At 40.1% G+C, this 22,364-nt stretch overlaps 1 protein-coding gene and 1 long non-coding RNA gene across 5 annotated transcripts in view; one reads left to right on the top strand and one right to left on the bottom strand.

The window, feature by feature from the left end:
• Positions 1-368: 368 nt before the first annotated feature.
• On the top strand, positions 369-22,170 carry LOC117817353. Its single transcript, XR_004632140.1, has 4 exons — positions 369-812; positions 1,093-1,172; positions 21,327-21,356; positions 21,943-22,170. It is a non-coding gene; the product is annotated as an uncharacterized LOC117817353 (long non-coding RNA).
• Positions 21,457-22,364, bottom strand: part of fhit (fragile histidine triad diadenosine triphosphatase) — a 412,878-nt gene continuing 411,970 nt past the window's right edge. For all 4 annotated transcript variants that reach the window (XM_034689681.1, XM_034689771.1, XM_034689853.1 and 1 more), the window contains one exon: positions 21,457-22,023. In XM_034689681.1, coding sequence (XP_034545572.1) covers positions 21,916-22,023 — 108 coding nt within the window. In that variant the 3' untranslated portion in view covers positions 21,457-21,915. The remainder of the gene's footprint in view (positions 22,024-22,364) is intronic.

Raw genomic sequence — 22,364 nt, 5'->3', positions numbered from 1 at the left:
AAGACTTGGCCTGAACCTGACGTCAAGCTCTGCTATCTGTCATAAGTTGATCTTGATTTGGGAATTTTCCACGTGTTTCAAGTCTGTCTGTTTTCTGTGTTAGCTATAAGTTATCCTATGTCTTCCTTGTGTTATCAGTAATCCATGTCTTGTGTTTTAGTCTAGTCTATTGTTGTGTTTCCTGTTTCATTTTGTAGTTCTTGATCCCTGTGTTTCCAGTTTGACTCCCAGTTCTTGTGTGTTTCCCTCTTTTTTTGATTAACCTGATTAGTTTCACCTGTGTCCTGTGTTCACACCTGTGTTAATTTAGTTTCTCTGTTTCCCCTGTCCTGTATTGGATCATTGCAAGTCGTCCTTGTCTTCTCAGTGTGTTGCTGTCTCCCAGTGTTTCCTTGTTTTCTCAGTGGGTTTTTTTTATTTAAATCTTATTCTGCACATGGGTCCTCCTCTGTTTTTCCACATTAACAATGTTGAAGGACATGCCAGCCCAGAAGCTAGCTCACATTTTTCCTCATATGGAAAGTCTGTTTCACTCCGCTCTGCACTTGGTTGATTCAGTTTCTCTCACAAAGTTGTTCATAAGTGTTCTTTTGGTTGTAAAGGAAAGTCACAACTATTTTCTCTTCCTAAAGACTAAGGCACCAGAAAACTGTAGGGAGTTTTTATTATTTTGGAACAACAACAGCTGTTTGTGTGCGCCACTTCCCTGAAAATAAAGCCTAGAACAAGCTGGATTTTCATCTTCGGTGTTACTGAAACCTGGGGCTGATCCATCCATAAAGACCGTCTATGTATGCTCTGGACAACAAGCTGTAAGTAACATCATAGTGTAAGCTATGTATCATTAGCCAACATATGCTAACAGGGCTAAATAGGGAGCTAAGAAGGGTAACTACTACAGCAGGAAACATTTAGCAACCCATCATCTGCCACATTTGACAACTTGGGAGTGAGAGCAGTTGTTATTTACAACAACCAGATGTATAATGATTACTTTCAGCTGTTAAATTTAAGCTGTTAAATAACTTATTACAGATTACATCAATTATAGCCTGAGCAATGAACGAGCTTAACCTAAAAACCCTGTCCAAGGAACTCTGACATGACTGGATCATCAATAACAACCAGCTGAATCATGGACGGATTACTGAAAGGCTAAATGGCTAAAGAAGGTACGACATTTCATCAGATGCTGTGGACGTGCCGGACTCCATCGGCAACAACTACTACTATCCGTCTCATCACTATCATCTCTCTCTCGTCATCTTCCTCTATCCCTCTCTCCAATACGATCTCAGCAGATGTGTGTCTAACATGAGTCTGGTCCTGCTGGAGGTTTCTGCCTGTTAAAGGAAGTTTGTCCTTGCCACTGTAACTTGCTAAATGCTGCAAAGTGCTCTGCTCATGGAGGATTAAGATGAGATCAGACTAAGTCCTGTCTGTAAGAAGGCCCTTCCTGCAGATTCAGCGAAATGCAACAAAGTAAGTGGCATGTTTGCAGCGACTGTTTTAACTGAATGCTTAATGCAGACCAATGGAAACAGTTTAGCAACACTCTAACTGGTTCATGTAGACAGGGTGGAGTCAAACTCCCAGTCTGAGGTATTATCCCGGTCCGCCCCTGCTGAATAAACATCAACAAGCAAAATGATACAAGTTCAAACCACGTCATATGTGGTAAGACACTTTTGTCATGTTTTCAGGAATGATGAGTTGTCTCTATTCAAATCCTAGTTTATAACAGATCCAGAATTAATTAAACATCTGTTTAATAATTGAATGTTTAAGAACTAGCAACACTTTGAAAATCCTGGTACAAAGACATTAAATACTGAGTTACATTAAAAAACAAACATCAAGATATTTTTCAAGAATGTCATGGTGGAGCCAGGGACTGGCTGATCCAGACGTCACAATCTTAAAAGGATTTTTATGGCCCCTGTGGTAATGTTATCAAAGATGATATATAAAAGAACAAGACAGTCTCACAATAAGATTAGTAAATTCAAAGAGCCATCTAGCCAGCACAGGAGTACACCGACTGCCAAGCAGTGAACTCGGCAAGAAATAATGAAGGAGATAAATGAATGTCCTGACTCGAGCAGATTGTGTTCAGGAAATGATTTGAGGAGGAAGTGAAGAGAAATACTGAGCAGTGCACAGAGATATTTTAAAAAGTACTCTTCAAACTGGAGGAATACATCAATGTATAGCTAATCTAATCAGTAGATAACCTTTTCCTTGTTTTTTATCATCGTAGATAGCACAAGTATCAATTAACCAACCAAGGAGAATGTAGTAAACAGATGTGATTCACATTAACACAAACGGCACACTCCAGTGTTGAAGAACAAAGACAATGCAGAATTGCAAATATCAGTAGTTTCTCTGACTGTCCACTCAGGGCCGACTCTTAAAGGAAACATCCCCGCCGTGAGCATGAATAAGAGCCTGAGTTAGAAACGAGCCGTCTACTTCCTGCCTAAGCCCCTTCGTCTGAATAATGAACAGCTGTAGTTAGCCAACATCACAAATACAATCTCACTGTGGGAGACAAGATGGGAATTCAGCAGCATTATCAGTTATTGAATTAGCCATGGGTTTCGACTAGCTTTGATAGATAGATAGATAGATAGATAGATAGATAGATAGATAGATAGATAGATAGATAGATAGATAGATAGATAGATAGATAGAGATTTTATTGTTTGTTTATAAATCTTTAGATGGAGTAGCTCCACAGTATATTTCCGACCTGCAAAGCTACACTCCCGCAAGGTCTTTGGGGTCTACTGGTCAGCAACTTCTTGTGGTCCCTAGGACCAGGCTGAAAACTAGGGGGGGGGGGGCGTGCCTTATCCGCAGTGGCCACCAAACTGTGGAACGAGCTGCCCCCCCATTTTAGATTGTCCCCAACATTACCGACTTTTAAATCCCAACTTAAAACATATTTTTACTCCTTGGCTTTTAACCCAGCATGAGTGTTGTGTGGTCTCTGTCTGTTCTTTTATTGGATTTTTATTTGACCTTTCATTTTTTGTCCCCACTATTTTAAAGTGTTTCATGTGTTTTATTATGATTATTTTATTTAATGCTATTTTATTTCTGACAGCGTTTTATATTCTGTGCGTTTTAACTTATTTTACCTCAATGTGCATGCACCACTTTGCTAAACTTGATTGTTTATTTTTTAAATATGCTATTTAAATAAAGTGGATTGGATTGGATTGGTTAGCTTTGAGTTTGCCAACCCCTTGTTCCTCTTCAGCTCCACCCTCTCTTCAGATATGTTCACTTCAGGGTCCAGAGGAAAAACAAAGCAAACAGCCAAATGCCAAATTTGTGGCTTTATTAACTCAGTTTAGATGCCTGCAGGTGATGTGAAGACTTCCTCCATAATAATACAGTCTATTCACTGACATCACAAGCAACAAGAGCAGTGAAATTTCTGTGATTTGTGAAGGCATCTGTTGAACAGACTCTACACTTTATACTCTTTTTTTTCATTTTGATATCATGAGGGTAGTTTTAATCAAAAGTTAAGTAAACTTGAGTGGTTAAATCTGCCAATAAACTCTGCTGGAGTGTAATAATGTCAGTCTAAGTCTTGCAGATTTTCACTGAAGCAGACGGAGCAGATTTGATGAATTTGCTAATTGATTTCAGAGTCTACAAATGTCACTCCTGCTCAGATTTGTCATGCCAATGGCAGAGAATCATAGACAAAACTGGCGAGAAGGAGGGAGTCTTTTGACATATTTTGCTTTAAAAGAGGCCAAAAAAGTGGGGGATTCCACTTTTGAATGAAACTCTAATGCTGACTTCTGTTTGTTGGTGGTGTCAGAGAAAGAAAAAACACACATCATACAGTATATTAAAAGTTAGGTGGTTTGGAACTAATTCTACAAACTAATACTTATAAATGTATCTGATGACCACACATTGTCGCCGCCCGCGTCTTGCCAGGGCTGTAGCTCCATTCAATGGCCAGTGCCATAATGCTATAAAGCTCTACAATGCATGTAAACAAGCACAGATGACAGACGGCATCTCGTAGCATAGGGTGGTTTCTCCGTGTTTTTATCTCGTGAATGGAGATAAAGTTCTAGAGCAACCAGCACAGGCATGTGGACATTAACCTGCAAGTGGGGCAGGAAGCTGGTGATACTAGCTCTGCTTACCTTAAAAGCTGATTTATACTTCTGCGTCGCCCCAACCCAACAGTGGTTGACACGGACATGAGCACCACACACTTGTGCGCATTGTTGTGTCCATGATGCGCAGCAATTCTCCGCCGAAATGCCTGAGGGCAGTGCGGTCTCTCTGATAACCGGTCGCCTGCTTCCGTCCCTGCTACGATCTCTGTTTACTTTCCACAGCGATTCACAGTGTGTTATGTTAATCTACAGCTGATACATGTTGCTGTTTATCATACAGACATGATTACATGAAGAATAGAGAGGAGGAGATAAAATGCACGGCCGATATGCGGCCGATGTCCGGGATCCTGGAAGTGCTGTGAATGCCGGAAATATAATGCCGCTGAGCGGACCAATCAAAGGGTTTGCGGTCTGCGTCGATTCTACGGTAGTTGTATTTTGTAGGAGGTGCACGTCAGCTACGTGCGTAGGCCTCTGCGTAAGTACAGGAGCTACGTGGACCCCCGGCATAGGATACTCCGTCGATTCAACGCAGAAGTATAAATCAGCCTTTAGCCACATAAGGCATTCAAATATTACATTTTTTACCTGAAGATGCTGTGACTCCATGTTAAGTGGTGTTGGATAAATTGTGCTCAGTCTTGAGTGTTTTTTTCCTGTAGTCTGGTTGGTTAGTTGGAATTAAATTTTCTCTTCAAATTTGTCCCTTTGGAAAATCTTCAGTCGGGAAGAATCTGATTTCCCCAGTGTGTCCTTATAAGGCACTGATGCTGCAGAAATTTCCCTCCTGGTTTGTTTGTAAAAAGTCCCTCTAAAGAGGAAGTGGACCAGATTGAAATGCAACTCTCTAACTTTTGTTTTCTTTGTAGCAGGCCCTCATCCTATTAATCCTGCAGCGTGAACTCTTATTGCCCCATCTAATAATTTAAGAATGAGCTGCAAGAAAACACATCAGCCTGCGTGGTTAGAAAACCTACATGCTCCTGCACTGTGTACTTTTCATGCTTGCTCTGATAACTATGATGAATGTGGCAGTTAAACCATTAACGCATCACTGGAAATGCTTTCATTCACCATTTTCTGAGTAAGATAATTGACCCCCTCTCCCGTGAAAAGGTCACTGAGAATCAATGACTGTATGAAATATTAATCAGAGTGCTCCATTTCTTTAAAAGAGGATAAAATGACCTTTTATACTGTGAAAAATTGATTATCGCACAGTGTTTGGAATTGCTTCTTGTACAACACTTTAATCCCCAAGGCCTGGGCGGGATGTGTACTTGCATGTAAGACAACAACAGTTAAGGGAGAGATGGTGGTGTGTTCGGGGGTGGAAGTTGTCTTTTCAGATCCTTTGTCAGAGATAAATGAACATAAATGAACATGTTTCAAGTGCCTGCAGGGACGGACTGGATGTATTAACAGAGGAGCGAGAGTGGATTCTTTCTGTCAGTGAGCAGGAGATTTAAAATGCAGTCAGCAAAGGGCACAGAGGGGAAGTCTGCACAGTGACTGACGCTTGTGACGTAAATTAAATTGATAAAAGTCCTGGATCAAGAGCAGCCTTGCCTTAAATCCTTGACCTTTCTGTGGTTTGTCCTGTATATCCTGTGAAATGGGTTTGTGCTGCTCCCAGAGAAACGGGGAGAAACATGTGTATGCATCAGTATGGAGCTCAGGCAGAGCTGCGGCACACTGCTGAGGGAGTCAGAGCAAGACCGAGTCATATTTAATGTTTTTCTTCACACTGTAATTCCTTCAATTTATTATAGAAAATTGGTCTGTTGTAATCTGACATTTCAGGTTTAGGTAATTCATTATTGTTTGCAGCAACCAATGCAAAAATTGCTTTCCATTGGTGTAATTAAACTCTCACAGGCTAAAACCCATAATGATATACCATGTGTTACCTATTAATTAGGTAGTGGAAGCAGTTCAATACATGCTACCCTCCCCCGTTTTACTGGAGGCATGGAACTGGAATTATTGTTTTAATTCCAGCACAATTTGACTCTAAATCTTTTTATGATTGCTGAGAGTAAGAAATAGAGAAATTCACAGTTAGTTAATGTGAGTGACGTTTAATTTATCTATGTAATTAGTTAGGCTTATATCAAGAATGTTTACATACTATGAATTTAAGGAAGGCCTTTTGTGCATAAAAATAAAAAGTTGAGTAGAAAATATAATAGAGAGTCAAGATTTAATGCAAAAAAGTAAAAGAAAATTGACAATTAAACAGGAAAGGCACGGACAGGATTCAGTTAAACTCGGCATAAACAGCAGGGAGGAGTGAAGAGAGTGTTAAAGACTCAGAATGAAGAATTGATAAAACAAAGACACAAATCAAAGAAAGCCACCTTGATCATGTAAGAGGACATTCTATTGGCATACCTAGATTTTGACTTAACGGAAAGAAAAATTAACATGGCTTATTCAATCCATCCTCTGGAAACCACGACTGTCTCTAAAAAGTTCCATGAAATTTCATCCACTTTCTGCTGGGATATTTCAGCATAGACCAACATTGTAGGCAAACCAATACTTCCATTCCCAGGCCAGTAAAATAAACAGGCTAGAATGAATTGGCAAACAAAGCCGAGTTTAAACTGTACCTGTTAGGTTTGAAAACAGGCTTTTCAATGTTGTATCTATTCCATTTGGTACTTTGCGCCTAGCTGCACAGGATGTCTGTAAATCCCTTCCCCAAACATTCATTTCCAAGCAAATCATCCATGGAGCCGCAAACAGGGGAAATAAAAGAGATAATGTGATGCATGGTGTTGTGTTAGGCTCACTGAGGAAATGGCTTTGAGACCCTGAAAACATGTTTGCCATCAGTATTGTCCCCCTGCTAACAGAGGGTGAGGATGACTTGAGATGCCTTCAAGAAAGAGGAGTGTGGAGGGAAAGAAGGAAGGGGATATCGCTCTAATACCATTAGCTTTCCATCTGAATGAAAATCAACTTTCTCTCTTCACTGCAGCAAGTCTGGAGGGAAACACAAATGTTTCAGTTGGACATTGACCCCCCTGAAACCCCCTCATCTCTCCCTATTTCTGCCCCAGCCACATTTTTTTCTGCGCTAATGATGATTCATTCAGACAGGCCTTGTTTGGTTCCTTCTTTAATCCAAAGCTGCTTTTATACACTCACTCCATCAGCTAGTAGAAGAAATAGTTAAAGAGTTTTCCCCCTCCTCTGTGTAATTTCAGCACGGGTCAGGGATCATTAGGGGGGAAATTGACAGGGGCTTAGCTGCAAAAAAATGGGAAGAAGAAGAGAGAGAAGCAGTGATGCAAGAACAGAGAAAGACATAACTGATAGATCTTGCTGTATGTGAGCGGAATAGCTAGCACAGAGTGAGCTGTTCCCGGTCATGTCCACAGAGTTAAAGGCAGATTGCAGCCTGTGTTAGCCTGTTTAAACTCACACCATTAATCTCTCTCTCTTTTTCAATGAGCACATCTTCTTGTTTCGATGACACTGGGACATGTCTGACAGAACTTTGTCTGAGTTGGCATGTGTGTCTCACACAGGCTAAGAAAGCTCTGGAGCTAAATCAGAGAGCCCAAATATAGAGATCCTTTTTCAATAAAGGTTACTCACTGAGTAGAAGTCCAGACCTGTAATGGTCTTCTCCAACTTAACAACTAAAATATATAAAACAGGAACCCTGGAGCAAGAACTTATTTAGAAGCAACATCTGTAAAGGATAGAGGGTAAAACCACAACATCTTTTAGGAATGAGAATATGAGAACTAGGACAGGTGAGGAACAGGTATACATACAGCTTTGCTGTCCACCACTTTTCCTGCAGATACTACGGACTACAAATTTGCATAAAACATCACTTAAATCATCACTTTGAACAGCTGAAAACTACAATTTGATGTTGTTATGGCTACCTTTGTGATCACTTATTCAGCAAGAAAAATAAAGATTTATTAGTGGATTTGTCTTAATTCTTGTGACAATATTCCTTTACACTAAATACAAGCCACTCTGACCTACCTGTGTAGTCCAGTTAGATGTTATTTAAAATGTTGAAAGCAAAAAATTAGAATGAAATTGATTACAGAGGTGCAAAAAGAGCTGCCGATAAAGCAAGCAAATTTTTGTTAATAAGCTTCTTAAAATAAAGGATTCAGTCTCACAGTGATGATTCTTACAGATGTATCAGGAATTCCTGACTTTGGGACCTGAGTATGTGACGCGTTAATCATGATACCTGTACAGTAAACACATCGTGAAAGAATGAGGTAATAAATCTTTAAAGAATGAAGAAGGATCTCAGAAAATACACATGTAGGACCATACTTTGCATTTCAAAGTATCGATAGTAATAATTGTGATGAACTCAACCTGTTGTTTTGAAACTGACAGCAGTGAGCCACGTTAGGTGTTTGTGTCTATGTGCAGTACTGAGCTGAGCTGTAATATGACGAAAGCCACTAGCTTACAGGGCAAGGTACAATATGTTGTGTTAATTAAGTAGTATTTAGTTCAGCGAAAAATACGTTCATCAAATTTTTTTTACAGTGCATAAAGATTTCAGATTTTGCATAAAAATGTTTCAACATTTAATTGACTTCCTGGATGTAAACTCAGGAATTCCTCCCTGCTGCTTGCTCTTTATCATCTGCTGCTGCTGGCAGACAGAAACTATTAGTATAACTTGCTTGTTCTTCACTCCCAGCAGCATCAATCCTTCTTTCTTCACCCCGTTAATCTACCACTAGAAATCATCCTGCTGTCCTAAAACTTCAGCTGCTGTGACAAACTGAGGTAACATTAAGAACTCACATGTAGACTCACCTCAAACTGGACAGGAGGGTGTAACAGATGGGTTTCTTTAGTTATCCATTGTGTCCTACCTTGGTGACTTCACTTCATGGTAGTTTGACCAAAGGGTAATTTTTTAAAACAGTCTCCAAGTCTCAAATCAGCCAATCTCTTCCAGTCTGTTCAGAGCTCTTCACATCTTTCATCAAGTTCACCTCTACACTTTTCTCTCCGGCCAGCCTTCTGGCAACTCTCCCTGCTGTTACTGGTCCTCTGGCCGAAGTGGAGTCTTTGCTCTCGTGCCAAAGCCTACATTGCCAATTAATGGAATAGATGGTACAGCACTGATAGCATCTGTACTTAATTAATCAAATTTATGTTTAGCAGAAGTAAACATATTAACCCTCTTTGACCTTGGAGTCTGTTTCCATTAGAGTGTCTCAGTAAACAGGTTGAAATCTGTTGAGTCCAGTTTGATGAACATGTATAAGGATGGGTCACGGTATCATATTGATTTAATATCTTTCACTACGGTTTCATCAGCTATATCTGTGAGCATGAAAGGAGAGTTAATACACTAACTGTATCCTCTTCAGATTCTCCTATCAACTTAAATAACATGTTTATATGTAACATGAAACATTCAATGAAGCATTCATTACTGATGGTTACTTTCAAAGGCTAACGCAGTGTAGAAAATGAGGCTGAGGAAGAAGTTCTGTCTGTGTGGGCGATATCTGTGCACATCAATGATGGCTGACAAGTAAAGGCAGGAAATCATCGGGAACATGTTGAACTCTACAACAAAACATTGTATGAGATTTTTGAACAACACTCATCAAATTCCACCAAATTCAATTACTATATTTATGACCACACTCATATTGCCTCTGCCTGTTGACTCGTGGCAAAAACATTAGCTTCTATTCACATCCTGAATTCAAAAACATCATAGAGGATATTTTTATTTTACTTACAATGTTTTGGAGAGCACACAACGTTACATCCATACTGAATGGCTGAGCACTTACCTGTACAGAGCAGAGGAAGAGAAAACAGCACAGCAACAGAAAGGAAGGTTAGGGAGCTGAATAAAAGAGACATCAACCAAATCAGAGAAGACAGATGTGAAGATGAGTTGACATTTTATGGGGCTGAAACCTCAATCAGGTGCTGCTGTGGTCATTTTATTCATTATCAACTGTGAATAAAAAAAATCTGTTTATTGTATTTTGTAACACTAAAGCAGGGCAGTGCTTACACCTCCCTGTGAGATTTAATTTTTAGTTTCATTTTCATCCAACCTGCAAGTAGGCTGATAAGAAAATGCTGTTACTTTGGAAGTGCAGTGGTGGCTGACCAATAGAGGGCACTAGGGCGCCGCCCCACCACCCACCGCATTACCTTCAATAAGACATAAGAAAATAAAATTAAAATTAAATAACAAAATAAGATTCTGAACTATATGTATTTTTAGATGAGCCAGAGTAATATTATATAGTTAATGATGAGCAAAGTTGTTTAATGTTTTTTCTAATTCGTCTGTGTTGTCTGATTGGTGATGTGTTTTCACCCTGGGCGCAAAAATCTTTGGCCATAGACTCTCGTTAAAAGTTGTACATGCGCAGTAGCTCCTCTTCAATACAAGAGATAGGACCATGTCTGGGCGCACCTTCCCTGTGCCCAGAGCTGAATGCAGCTGGATTTACATACCACCACCCTCCCGCCATGGGGCTGACGTCACAGCCAAGCCATTAATTGCGGCTGATTGACAGGTTGAGCTGCGGGAGTTGGAGACAATCAGAGAGAGATGCAGAATGGGGAAAGAGAAATTAAATAATTCAGTGAAATCACTTAAGACAACACCTTTTGAGAGGAGAACGTACCAGTAGAAGCTCGACGTGAAAGAGCGCAGACCTGATCAGCCAAACATCACAATTAATCAGCAGTCCATATACGCTGGTGTGATACCTTAGTACTTGTTTGCTTGCTTTTGGTATATGTCTATTATGGAGTTATAGCCCCCCCTGGAGAAAACTCCACCAGCCGCCACTGGAAGTGCCACTAAATCTACTATGTGGTAGCGTATCTTTATTGGTAGCCAGCCTGATAATACACAGGAAAATGTATTATGAGCAGGTGGTCAAAGTAGGGAACCTTCTGGGTGAGAAAGATACCTCTGCTTTAAGTCAGGATCCTTCTGCTCAAGTTGCATTATCCTCACTGGAATTAATACATATCTGCCAACATGCAGTTGTTCAATGTTGCTGCATCTTAGGAGTGGCATGGGTCCACTTGTTTTCTGACTGGCCACCTCATAATCCTAAACAATGATTGGCTAACTCTCTGCTCGGAGCCAGGACTTTTGTTCAGACCAAGTTGTTGCAGAAGGACGTTTGTAGCTTTTGCAATGTTTTGATGATGCAGATTGTTTTAGTTTGTTCTTTATGCAGCAACTTTTGAAGATTAATTTCCATCCTGGGTTTTCACAGAATGCAACATTAAGGAGGGGACAGTTGCAGATTCAAGTCCCAGGACCAAAGTTAAGTTACACCGGATGGTGGAGAGGTGCTAGTTCCCTTTCCTGGGCACAGTCGAGGTGCCTTTGAGCAACCGCTGCTGATGCGCTCGTCTGTTTGCAGCCCCCTCACTCTGATAAAGCTCCATCTTTGCATGTTCTGAGGATCCTGTTTGTGCATGTGTGTGCATACTTCAGTCTATGAGTGTATTGCATATTCCATAACAGAGTGGAGGAGTTGAATTTCCCCTCGAGGACTGATGTGATTTGAACATTTAGGTCTAATTAGGAAAGCTTCTAAATGTAAAGAGAGTTTCATGGGAGAATAAACCTTTTTTTGCCTTTCAGCAACATGAAGGAAAAGTTGTTGCAGCAGCAAAGGTGGCTCAGCGTTATTTGGTGACATTGCTTCACTTGGGACTTGTGGTGAAATTCACATTTCCCTCTCCAGTGCACATGCACACGGTGGCTGGGGAGAAGGTAATGAAAAATACGCAGCGAGGTCCGAGTGGGCAAAGTTTAGAGGAGCAGATGTCGGTGATCTCTGTTTTTTGGTGCATCTCTCATGCATGTTCGTTCCTTGTTTATAGGTGAATGAATGTGTGGTTTCCATGCCCTGCTCTTCATTTCCTGAGCTGTCCTTACAGCTCAGATCAAAGCCCTTCTTGTCGGCTGGATGTAGGCAGCCTGTGCAGTTTGCATGAAACAACCTCAAAATATGCAACTTTCTGCATTGAACCCTGAACACTGAGGCGCTGGAGTAATAAAGATCCAGGCAAGAATTCCTCCCTTTTTCCTTCACCTTCTCAGCCATATAACAGTCTACTGCTGGAATTACCTCTCCTTGAGTACACACATGCAGCAGGAGGCTCCCTGGGTGAATCACTGGTAATGACATTTCATTGTAAATATGTATGCTCTGGATCCTAACCCCAGGCAAGCCTGCAAAATACACTCAAGGTCTTCTTCCCTGTGAAGCTTCAGAGGCTTTCGATCAGCACATGATACTGTGTACAGATATATAGGCAGGAGTGGACCTCCTCTTCATCCTCTTTATAGGAGCTGCTTTAAAACAGGCGCGGACTCAGGCAAAGATCATGTGTGGTTTTCCCATACTGCAAATAGTGGGACTGAACCAGGACTCAAGGACTGACCTTACAGGAGTTTCAAGCACATGGGCGATGATAGGTCGACTCTGTGTTTTTAAAGGCACAGTCATAAATAATGCATCCATTCTGACCAAAAGTATACATAATTGTGTAACTATATACAGGGTTGTACGTTTGAATCCAAAGCACTTATACAAGTAGAAGTTTTTACATGTATTTTGATTTTACTAAAGTACTTACTGCACTGATGTTTTTCACATCAGATGAATGCATCATTTAAAGGGGACATATCACGCTTTTTTCATCAATATATATTGGTCTAAGAGGTCCCCAAAACATGTCTTTAAAGTTTATGCTCAAAAAAACACTTTGAAATCAGATTTTGGCATGCCTGAAAAGTCCTCTTCTTCATTCCTCATCAAAACACTCTGTTTTCCCTCTGACCACGCCCCCTCCGGAAGTGGATGTGCCTCGGCTCTCCAGCACGTTGATCTAATGTTTACATGTTGGCTGAATATACACGGCTGCTCAGAGATCGCGTTACTTCAACCCTCTGAATCTGATCTTGACGGAGAGGCGCCTGTAGCAGGACCTTTCTGAACGATTGGTCATAGATTTAGTGTTTCTTGTTGTTTTATTTATCAGTATGTAGACGTGTGTCTTGGTACACAGCTACGAACATGTAGCTATGTGGCTATGCTAACTAGCGCTAGCACTTATCCATGATAAATAAAAATCATCCACTAGATCTTCAAATCTGCAGACGTGGGGAGTAAAACCGACCTCTGCCAGAAAGGCAGCAGGAACTTTTATGAAGGATTGGTCACAGATTTAGTGTTTCTTGTTGTTTTATTTGTCAGTATGTCGACGTGTGTCTTGGTACACAGCTACAGCTACAGCTACAGCTACAGCTATGAGCATATAGCTATGTGGCTATGCTAATTAGCGCTAGCACTTATCAATGACAAATAAAAATCATCCACTATATCTTCAAATCTGCAGACGTGGGGAGTAAAACCGACCTTTGTGTTTATTAAGACAGCCTACAACTAGCATGCCTCCCTCCTAAGCTCCTTGTTAGCACACATTTGTGCAGGGAATGAAAAACAGAGGAGGGGTTGAGTTGTATTTTATACAGTCTATGGGCTGAACAAGCTCCGAGCTCTGACTCCGTGACAGACCGGATATTGTTGTTATGTAACAAAAACACGGAAGTCTGAAACGGCTCGTTTCACACACATTTACAGAAAGGTGTAGAAATCAAAACAGGGGCAGAATGGATTTTTTTCATTCTCGGGGGGTTTGTAGACATGCCAGGGAAACATATTTCAGGTAAAGAACCATTAAAAAGTCAATTTTGCATGATATGTCACCTTTAAGGATTTATGACATCCCAACAGACAACAACATTAAACAGAGATGTTTCCTAAAAAAGGGTGAAAGTTGTCATGATATGCTTTTGCAAATCTAAATAATATTTATGGTGATGGTCTCATTTGCCCTGGAGATCATATAGAGCAGGGGTACTCAAATGCAAATCTTAAAGAGCCACAAATATTTTCAATCAGTCAAAGGTCCATTTATTTAGGTCGGCCAGTCCACATACAATAATACTTTTCATTCAAAAAAAACAACAAAAATACGAACTAAAATAAAATGTCATTTCCATTTTGACATAAATTAAAATAAATAGTTGAATAAAACAAAACACGGTCCCTGTCATGAATTCAAAACAAGTATATCAGGAGGAGGTTAAGAACACTTTTCTTTTTAAATACAAACACAAAGAACCATACGGAGCCCCTAAAGTGACATGTGCAGAATTTTTTTTTTGGAAAGTATCTCGTGCGCACGAGATACTTTCTCGTGCGCACCAGATACTTTCCAGATACTTTCTCGTGCGCACCAGATACTTTCCAGATACTTTCTCGTGCGCACCAGATACTTTCCAGATACTTTCTCGTGCGCACCAGATACTTTCTCGTGAGCACCAGATACTTTCTCGTGCGCACGAGATACCACGTTAGCACTGGAGATCAACCAGTTTCGATCTAAAAATGACAGTACAGCAGTTAGTTGAGCTTTATTTCAACCTTGGGCTGCCTTGTATCTTGTTACATTTATATACGGACTGTTCAGTCTGCATTTACGAACTGTTTGTAATTTGTGAACCTCACTGCATTTGTGAATGGAATTTTTGAGACTGCAGGGCAATGTCTGTAACCGATCAGATGTCTCACTCCTATGCAGCCAATCATAGTGTAGATTCCAGGGTATGTGGTTGTGAAGCGATCCCTTTAGCCAATGCCCGAGACCAGAGCGCACAGAGACCAGAGCGCACAGAGACCAGAGCGCACAGAGACCAGAGACCAGAGCGCACAGAGACCAGAGCGCACAGAGACCAGAGCGCACAGAGACCAGAGCGCACAGAGACCAGAGCGCACAGAGACCAGAGCGCACAGAGACCAGAGCGCACAGAGACCAAGACTAGTCGATATCATCCCGCATTTAGGCAGTTATTTAATGAGGACTATGTTTGATCCTTTGTTACAATGGGTAGCCTATCTGCAAACGTTTTATCCTCAGCCCGTTACTGTATTATTGATCAGTCTGACGTTCGTTTACCTGCATATGAAAAGTGCTATAATTCCTTTAATTTGAACATTATACTGAAGAACTGATTTAGCTTTGGTAGCTTTGGTAGTCTTTGGTAGTCTTTGGCAAATCAAAGTGAACTTATTTTTATTGATCAGATATTATCTGTGGTAATAATACTGTTAAATGTGGTCACTAGATGGCGCCCTTGCTCTTTGTATTGTACTGTTCTGTCAAAGGTTACACTGTGCGTGCAGATGTGACGTCATCACACAGTATTTGCGCCCTGTTATGTTAATGAAGAGGAGAGCAGGAGATTATGTTTTATGCCAGGATATTAATGATGAAACCACCTGTACGGCCTCAATAAATATGTCAAAGTCTAAAGAGTAGAGACTGACTCAAGCTTTGCTTATTCTCCACAGCAAGAAGACACCTGCGCACTCCAGTGCTTTACAAATACATTGAGCAATTTCCTAATCAGTGTTCTATTAACTTAGATATACCAGCAGTGTAAAACGGACTTCAGCAAATCTGGACCAAGCATAAAACATCATCATGGTGTTAACATAATGGGTTAAAGGAATTAAAGCACTTTTCATATGCAGGTAAACGAACGTCAGACTGATCAATAATACAGTAACAGGGTGAGGATAAAACGTTTGCAGATAGGCTACCCATTGTTACAAAGGATCAAACATAGTCCTCATTAAATAACTGCCTAAATGCGGGATGATATCGACTAGTCTTGGTCTCGGTGCGCTCTGGTCTCGGTGCGTTCTGGTCTCGGTGCGCTCTGGTCTCGGTGCGTTCTGGTCTCGGTGCGTTCTGGTCTCGGTGCGCTCTGGTCTCGGTGCGCTCTGGTCTCGGTGCGTTCTGGTCTCGGTGTGCTCTGGTCTCGGGCATGGCTAAAGGGATCGCTTCACAACCACATACCCTGGAATCTACACTATGATTGGCTGATACTTTCTTGTGAGCACCAGATACTTTCTTGTGCGCACGTGAAAGTATCTCGTGCGCACAAGAAAGTATCTCGTGCTCACGAGAAAGTATCTGGTGCTCGAGAAAGTATCTCGTGCGCACAAGATACTTTCCAAAAAAAAAATTCTGCACATGTCACTTTAGGGGCTCCGTAGTACGACAAGAAAGAAGGACAGATTTAATTTTGTCCTAAGGTGAATAAAGCATCTCAGGAATTCATCACAGCTATAGTCACCTGGCATATTCAGCACATGGGTCTTGTGCTGGTTGGAGGAAGAATTAATGCAAATTTTTAAGGCCATTCTTCTTTGAATTGACGACTTTCACTGTCCACTTTTCTTTTAGCAGCAAACTTATTTCTGTGCAATCTAGGTTACAGCTGGCAAAGTGTCAATATGCGAACTGCTCCAAAAACGAAAGTGAAAGTTAAAAATTACACTCACAGCAGAGAACTCTGAGTGACCCAGTAACAGGCTGTCTGTGTATCGTTGGCATAGAGACAAGTCTCGGTATACACGTGCTGACCCAACCAAAACCCATAGTAAAGGAATAACAGTTCAGTGGCCACAAATATGCGGCTGGCGGGCCAAATGCGGCCTGGAGGCCGCCTATTGAGGTTCTATGATATAGAGGCACCAGCAATAATAACCATACTACTTATCGGGATTTCAAATCCCGATAAACAACTGCTTGATATGCAAAGCAGACGTTTGTGAGAGAAAAAATATTGCTGAGTTTGTGAGCTATGTGAGAGGATTTTCTGTTTTTGCTGCCTCATTTCTCGTTTGTGTTGTTTTTGTGTCTCACTCTTTTTATGAAGCCAAAAAATAAATGAAAAATGCGTCTGTTAGAGATTGAAAAAATAAAACTTACTGCACTCGATAGTTTAAAGGTTCACTTCTTACTGATGTGAGAAAGACAGCTAGTTTGTGTCTTCTTAGTGTCTTAGCTAGACTTGTCTCGTAGGTTCCTCTGGATCTCTGCTGTAGACGACCTGCTGCTGTGGACGTGCCAGACTCTAGCCTCTACAACAACTACTATCCATCTCACCACTATCATCTCTCTCTCTTCATCTCCCTCTATCCCTCTCTCCATCCCTCTCTCCAACACAGTCTCAGCAGATGTGTGTCTAACATGAGTCTGGTCCTGCTGGAGGTTTCTGCCTGTTAAAGGAAGTTTGTCCTTGCCACTGTAACTTGCTAAATACTGCAAACTGCTCTGCTCATGGTGGATTAAGATGAGATCAGACTGAGTCCTGTCTGTAAGATGAGACTGGATCTTATCCTGTCTTGATGTTGGGTCTTTGTTAATAATAGAACATAGAGTACGGTCTAGACCTGCTCTGTTTGGAAAGAGTCTTCAGATAACATTTGTTGGCATTTGGCGCTGTATAAATAAAGACTGATTGATTGATTGATCGTGTTGCATGTATGTTTATGATATTGACCGGTGAGCTCTTAAGTGCACAGCATGAGTCGACTGTAGACTGTAGCATATAGCATGTCTGCAAGTTTTGGTTCCTTAATGTTGATAAAACAATAAAATACATCCACATGAGTTCAGAATATATTGATACAATAACCCGATGCGGAAGAAAAGCATTGAAAGACGGCGCCCATAGATGCTCTCGCTTGCTTCTTTGAGCACTGTCTACTGGGTAAATATGATGATACAATCATCATACTGACTGCAGATTCATTTCAATAACTTTGATCTGGAGGTAGGATCAAACATCTGTTTTTTGTAAGTCTGACGTGGCTTCCTCTGAAGTTTAAAATCTAACATGTTGTTATCTGGTGTAGTTTTTAAAACTAGATGAAAGGGAATAGAGCTGGAATTAAAGCATGTGCCTCCTTTAATCAAAGGCCCTCACAGCTTGCACTGTTAATTGATTTTTGAGCATTTGGTGCCACTTTTGTACGCTTCAGGGACCGTTGTAGCAACATAGAGGCTAGTGGATACAACAGCCATGAACAACAATTCCACGGGGAGCACTCATAGCCAAGGCCAGCTCTGTAAAGACTTCCCAATCTCTTTATTTCCTCTATAGTAGCCAAACACAGGCACACTGCACCTTTGGAGCATCCCTTATCTTGACTAACATTATGTCTTTTTAATTAATTTACGCAGCTTGGAAAATAGGTGTGGGATTTAACAGACTCCCACCTCTGCTGTATGCCTTCAAACACATCTCTGCTTAAAGAAGAGAAAAGAGGAGAGAGAGTCTGATTAAGTTCGATCTTTAACATTTTATCTGCATATTTTAACGGAAACAGATAATACAGACTCTCTGCCTAGATTTATGAATGCATCCATCTCGAAACAGACTAATTGTGGCTGTTTTTAGGATGAGGTGTCTGAATGTAAATGCTGTACTGACCTGTATAAAATGTATGTGTGTGATGTGATGATTTTAAAATAACTCCAAGCGAGAAGTGTCATCAAGTGGTTCAAGCACGGCCATCCAATAAGCTTTAAAACCACTTTTCATAGATTCTGCAACTCCACTTGACAAACAAGGGCCATTCTACCTGAATATATTCTCTGTCTCTGAACTCATGTGATGATGGTGATGAGGAAGGCGTGTCCAACAGCTCACTACAAAATCCAGCATCGGTGTTAGTTTACATGTGATGATGTGAAGCTGGGCCTGTTAAACCTCCAGGTCTCCTCCTGTACACAAAATATAACTAACATAAAGGGAAGTTTGTAATTTAAAGATTTGAATTTTATGATTTTCCTGCTCCACAGTGGATGGACCTTCTCTAATATGAACACCTCGTGGATTTACAATTTTTTCTCTGCCCATAATGGCTTTTTAATAGACACTGACCTTTTCTTTACTTCAACCTTATGAGAAATAAATATACTATAATTAATGGCCTTTCCCCTTTTATTCTTTTGTTCTATTCTGTACCTTAAAGTATGTAGTTTTAGAGCCGGACTAATAGACTTTGATCAGAATGGACAGATTTTTACAACTGTCAAGATCAAATATTAAAACATCTGATAACAGTTAATTAGCCAGAAGTGTATTAAATGGGTCGAAATAAACTTTAAGGACACATCCTGATAAAGTAATATGGAGATAAGGTAAAATATGAAGTTACACTTCTCTGGTCCTGCTGGAGGTTTCTGCTTGTTAAAGGAAGTTTGTCCTTGCCACTGTAACTTGCTAAATGCTGCAAAGTGCTCTGCTCATGGTGGATTAAGATGAGATCAGAATGAGTCCTGTCTGTAAGAGGGGACTGGATCTTATCCTGTCTTGATGTTGGGTCTTTCTTAATAATAGAACATAGAGTAGAACTAGACCTGCTCTGTTTGGAAAAGCTTCTTGAGAAAATGTTGTTTTGTGATTTGCCGCTATATAAATAAAGACTGATTTATTGATAGAAGACGGAAGACTTGGTGGTCAAATAGTAATGATGGATTTCTTAATTACCTTACAAAATTTCTAGTATTGTTCAGATAAGAATACATATCATAACATCTACAAAATCTTAAATTAAGATCTTAAATGAATAAATAGTTCCAGCCATGGTGATTCATTGGTTGTATTCTTATTGGTAATTGAACAATGACCACTTTTTCATGCTGGACGTGTGTTGTCTGCTTGACAGCTAGATTGTTATGTGTGCATGTTACTGCTTGTATAATTACAACTATTTATACCATGTGTAACACTTGTATATACGTTTGAATTATATATATTTTTTTTTTTATTTGACTTTATTTAATGTTTTTTTTCTCTTTTTCTGGTCTATTATTCTTGTACTTCTCTTGCTTATATGTTTGTCTTGCTGCAACAACCAAATTGCCCCCCGGGGATCAGTAAAGTAATATATTATCTCATCTAATGTTAACAGATTACAGCTTTCTATGATTTTCTATGATTCAAAAATCTAAATTCAAAGGATATGCCAAAATCCATGAAAGCATATCAACCTCGAATCAACACTATTCATGTTGAGATTTGTAGAAATGCGATGGATGAAATATAAATGACAGTGACACTTCCTGTATGTAGTTCAGAGTAAAAGCCACATACATTTTTTCTTTGAAAAGGTAAAATGTGTGAAAAAGACTGGACTGACAGCAGCAGCTCTCACACTCAACAGCCACCACAAATCTGGTGTGAAAGCCATGAGATGATATGCAGCTAACATGCACCTGGGCTTAAAATAAGACTTGAATCCCAAGACGTCATCAATAATCATGTTGGACTAAGTGTTTTTGGATCCTAAAAATTCTGCAAATGATTGTTTTAAAATGGCTTACTTCAATAAACACCATACCATGATGATGAAATGCTTGTAATAGACAGTGTGAGTGGTTTAAAGGATCACCAGGCTGTAAAACCAGCAGCGTGGTCATTAGTCCAAAACAACTGTAAAGTAAAAGAGGAATGACCCAGATTTAAAACAACTTGAAAAAGGTTTTTATTCCACATTAAATCCAGATTAACTGAGCCAAAACTCCTGGTCTCTAATGAAACCTTCATTGTTTGAATCTGTTCTACTGGATTCAGTCTCTCTGCACTGGCAGCCATTTCTGCTCAAGACCAATATTTGATGGATTTCCTCCCTGAAGACTCCTAATTATTGCCCTTTAAAAATCCCTCATCCTTAGTAATGTTGTATAAAATTCATGGTGCCTTTAACAGCTTGATTACCACAGAGAGCCATGGGCAGGCACACATTGTTCTCCAGCAGCAGAGACGTTACCTCCTGTCCTGGATAACCATCTCTGTTCAGCATTGATTAGAACATGAACACAGAGGTGCTTCGTTTGTGTTTAACACAGCAATATTGTTAGGAAGCAGTCATGAGTGTCATCGGTTTCTCCGTTAAAAATGTTGATCTCAGTTAAAAGTCAGTTTCTCTACTGTTCTGATGAAATGTTCCTGAACTCTGCACTTTAAAAAGAGCTTAATGGAGCACTCTGGGAAAACCTTGGTGTGCTGTCCCAGTTCAAAGTCAAGTAGTCCAAATGAACTGAAGTGTCCTCACTCCTCCCATTTGATCTAGGATGCTCTGAGAGCTGACTTCTGTGTGAACTTTTGGAGATATCCCAGAATGCACTTTGATTCACCCAGAGGAGCTGGGATAGGATAAAAACCAGACTCTTAAATACTTCTAATTTCCTCTCTTTCATGTGTTCGTCTGGTGGCACTGTAAGATGAATTCTGAGAGTACATCTAACCCCGCTGTGAGTTTGACCTGCATTTAAAATGTTACTTTTTTATTAACCTTATAGGTTTTAGGATCCTTAATGGACCACTTTCTCCAAGCATACACTTTACACAACACTTTTTCTTCATGTTTATTTGAGGTAAACAAAAACATCAAATTCAAAACCAGAGGAAATAATCAAGATGAACACACGAGGGAAGATAAAGCTCAATATTGATGTCAGGCATCATGTTGTCCTCCAGTTAACCTGCCATGTCATATCATCAGAGGGTTTTGAAAAACTAACTTTGAGTTTGGATTCAAAACAATGTAAAATAAAATAATATTTTCACATCTTTTATTTAAAAGAAAACATGAGTTTAAAATGTTATTTGTAATATGGCAGAAAAAGTGAATTTAGCATCAGAACAAAAAAATCTTCACTTGTAATCTCAAACAAACATATCATGGGATTTTATTTTGAAAAGAAAAGCTCACAAGGTGGAGATTTCACTCTGTGAGGCTGAATCAGCAAGTTTCTATCACTCTAATGTGCAGCCTGTCATATGATTGTTTTTACCCTTTTTATTCAACATCTAAGGCTTCTTCATCTGCTCCCTCAGGTCTGAAGCTTCTGCTGCCATTTCCTCTTCTGATCTCCACTTAGAGGGAACGTCCTCATCTTCTTGATCGTGCTTCTGCAGCTGCAACAAACAACAGTTTAATAGTTAAATGTCTGATAGAAAAAGTATTGAATGTTATGAGCCTGGCCTCAAGTAACTGTGTGGAAAAGTCCTCAGACTCTAAATGGAGTGCAAGATCAGAATTGAATTAAAGTTCCTGTTATGTTATTGAAGGTAGTGGAGTGTGAAGTAAAGCTAAGAACTCTGGCCCTGCTGTGCATGCTGCACAGACACAGTGAGTGCTGCTGTATTTGGTGTTTAAATGTTGGTTCAGCTTTTTCATACGTTTTCTGTGAATCTAGATGTTTTATGTATGCAGTGCATTGATACGTTCTCAAACTAGAAAATATTGTGAGATATAA

Source organism: Notolabrus celidotus, chromosome 1 (assembly GCF_009762535.1).
Source record: "Notolabrus celidotus isolate fNotCel1 chromosome 1, fNotCel1.pri, whole genome shotgun sequence".
In the NCBI taxonomy this organism is placed as follows: domain Eukaryota; kingdom Metazoa; phylum Chordata; class Actinopteri; order Labriformes; family Labridae; genus Notolabrus; species Notolabrus celidotus.
This window is presented reverse-complemented; position numbering and strand designations above follow the sequence as displayed.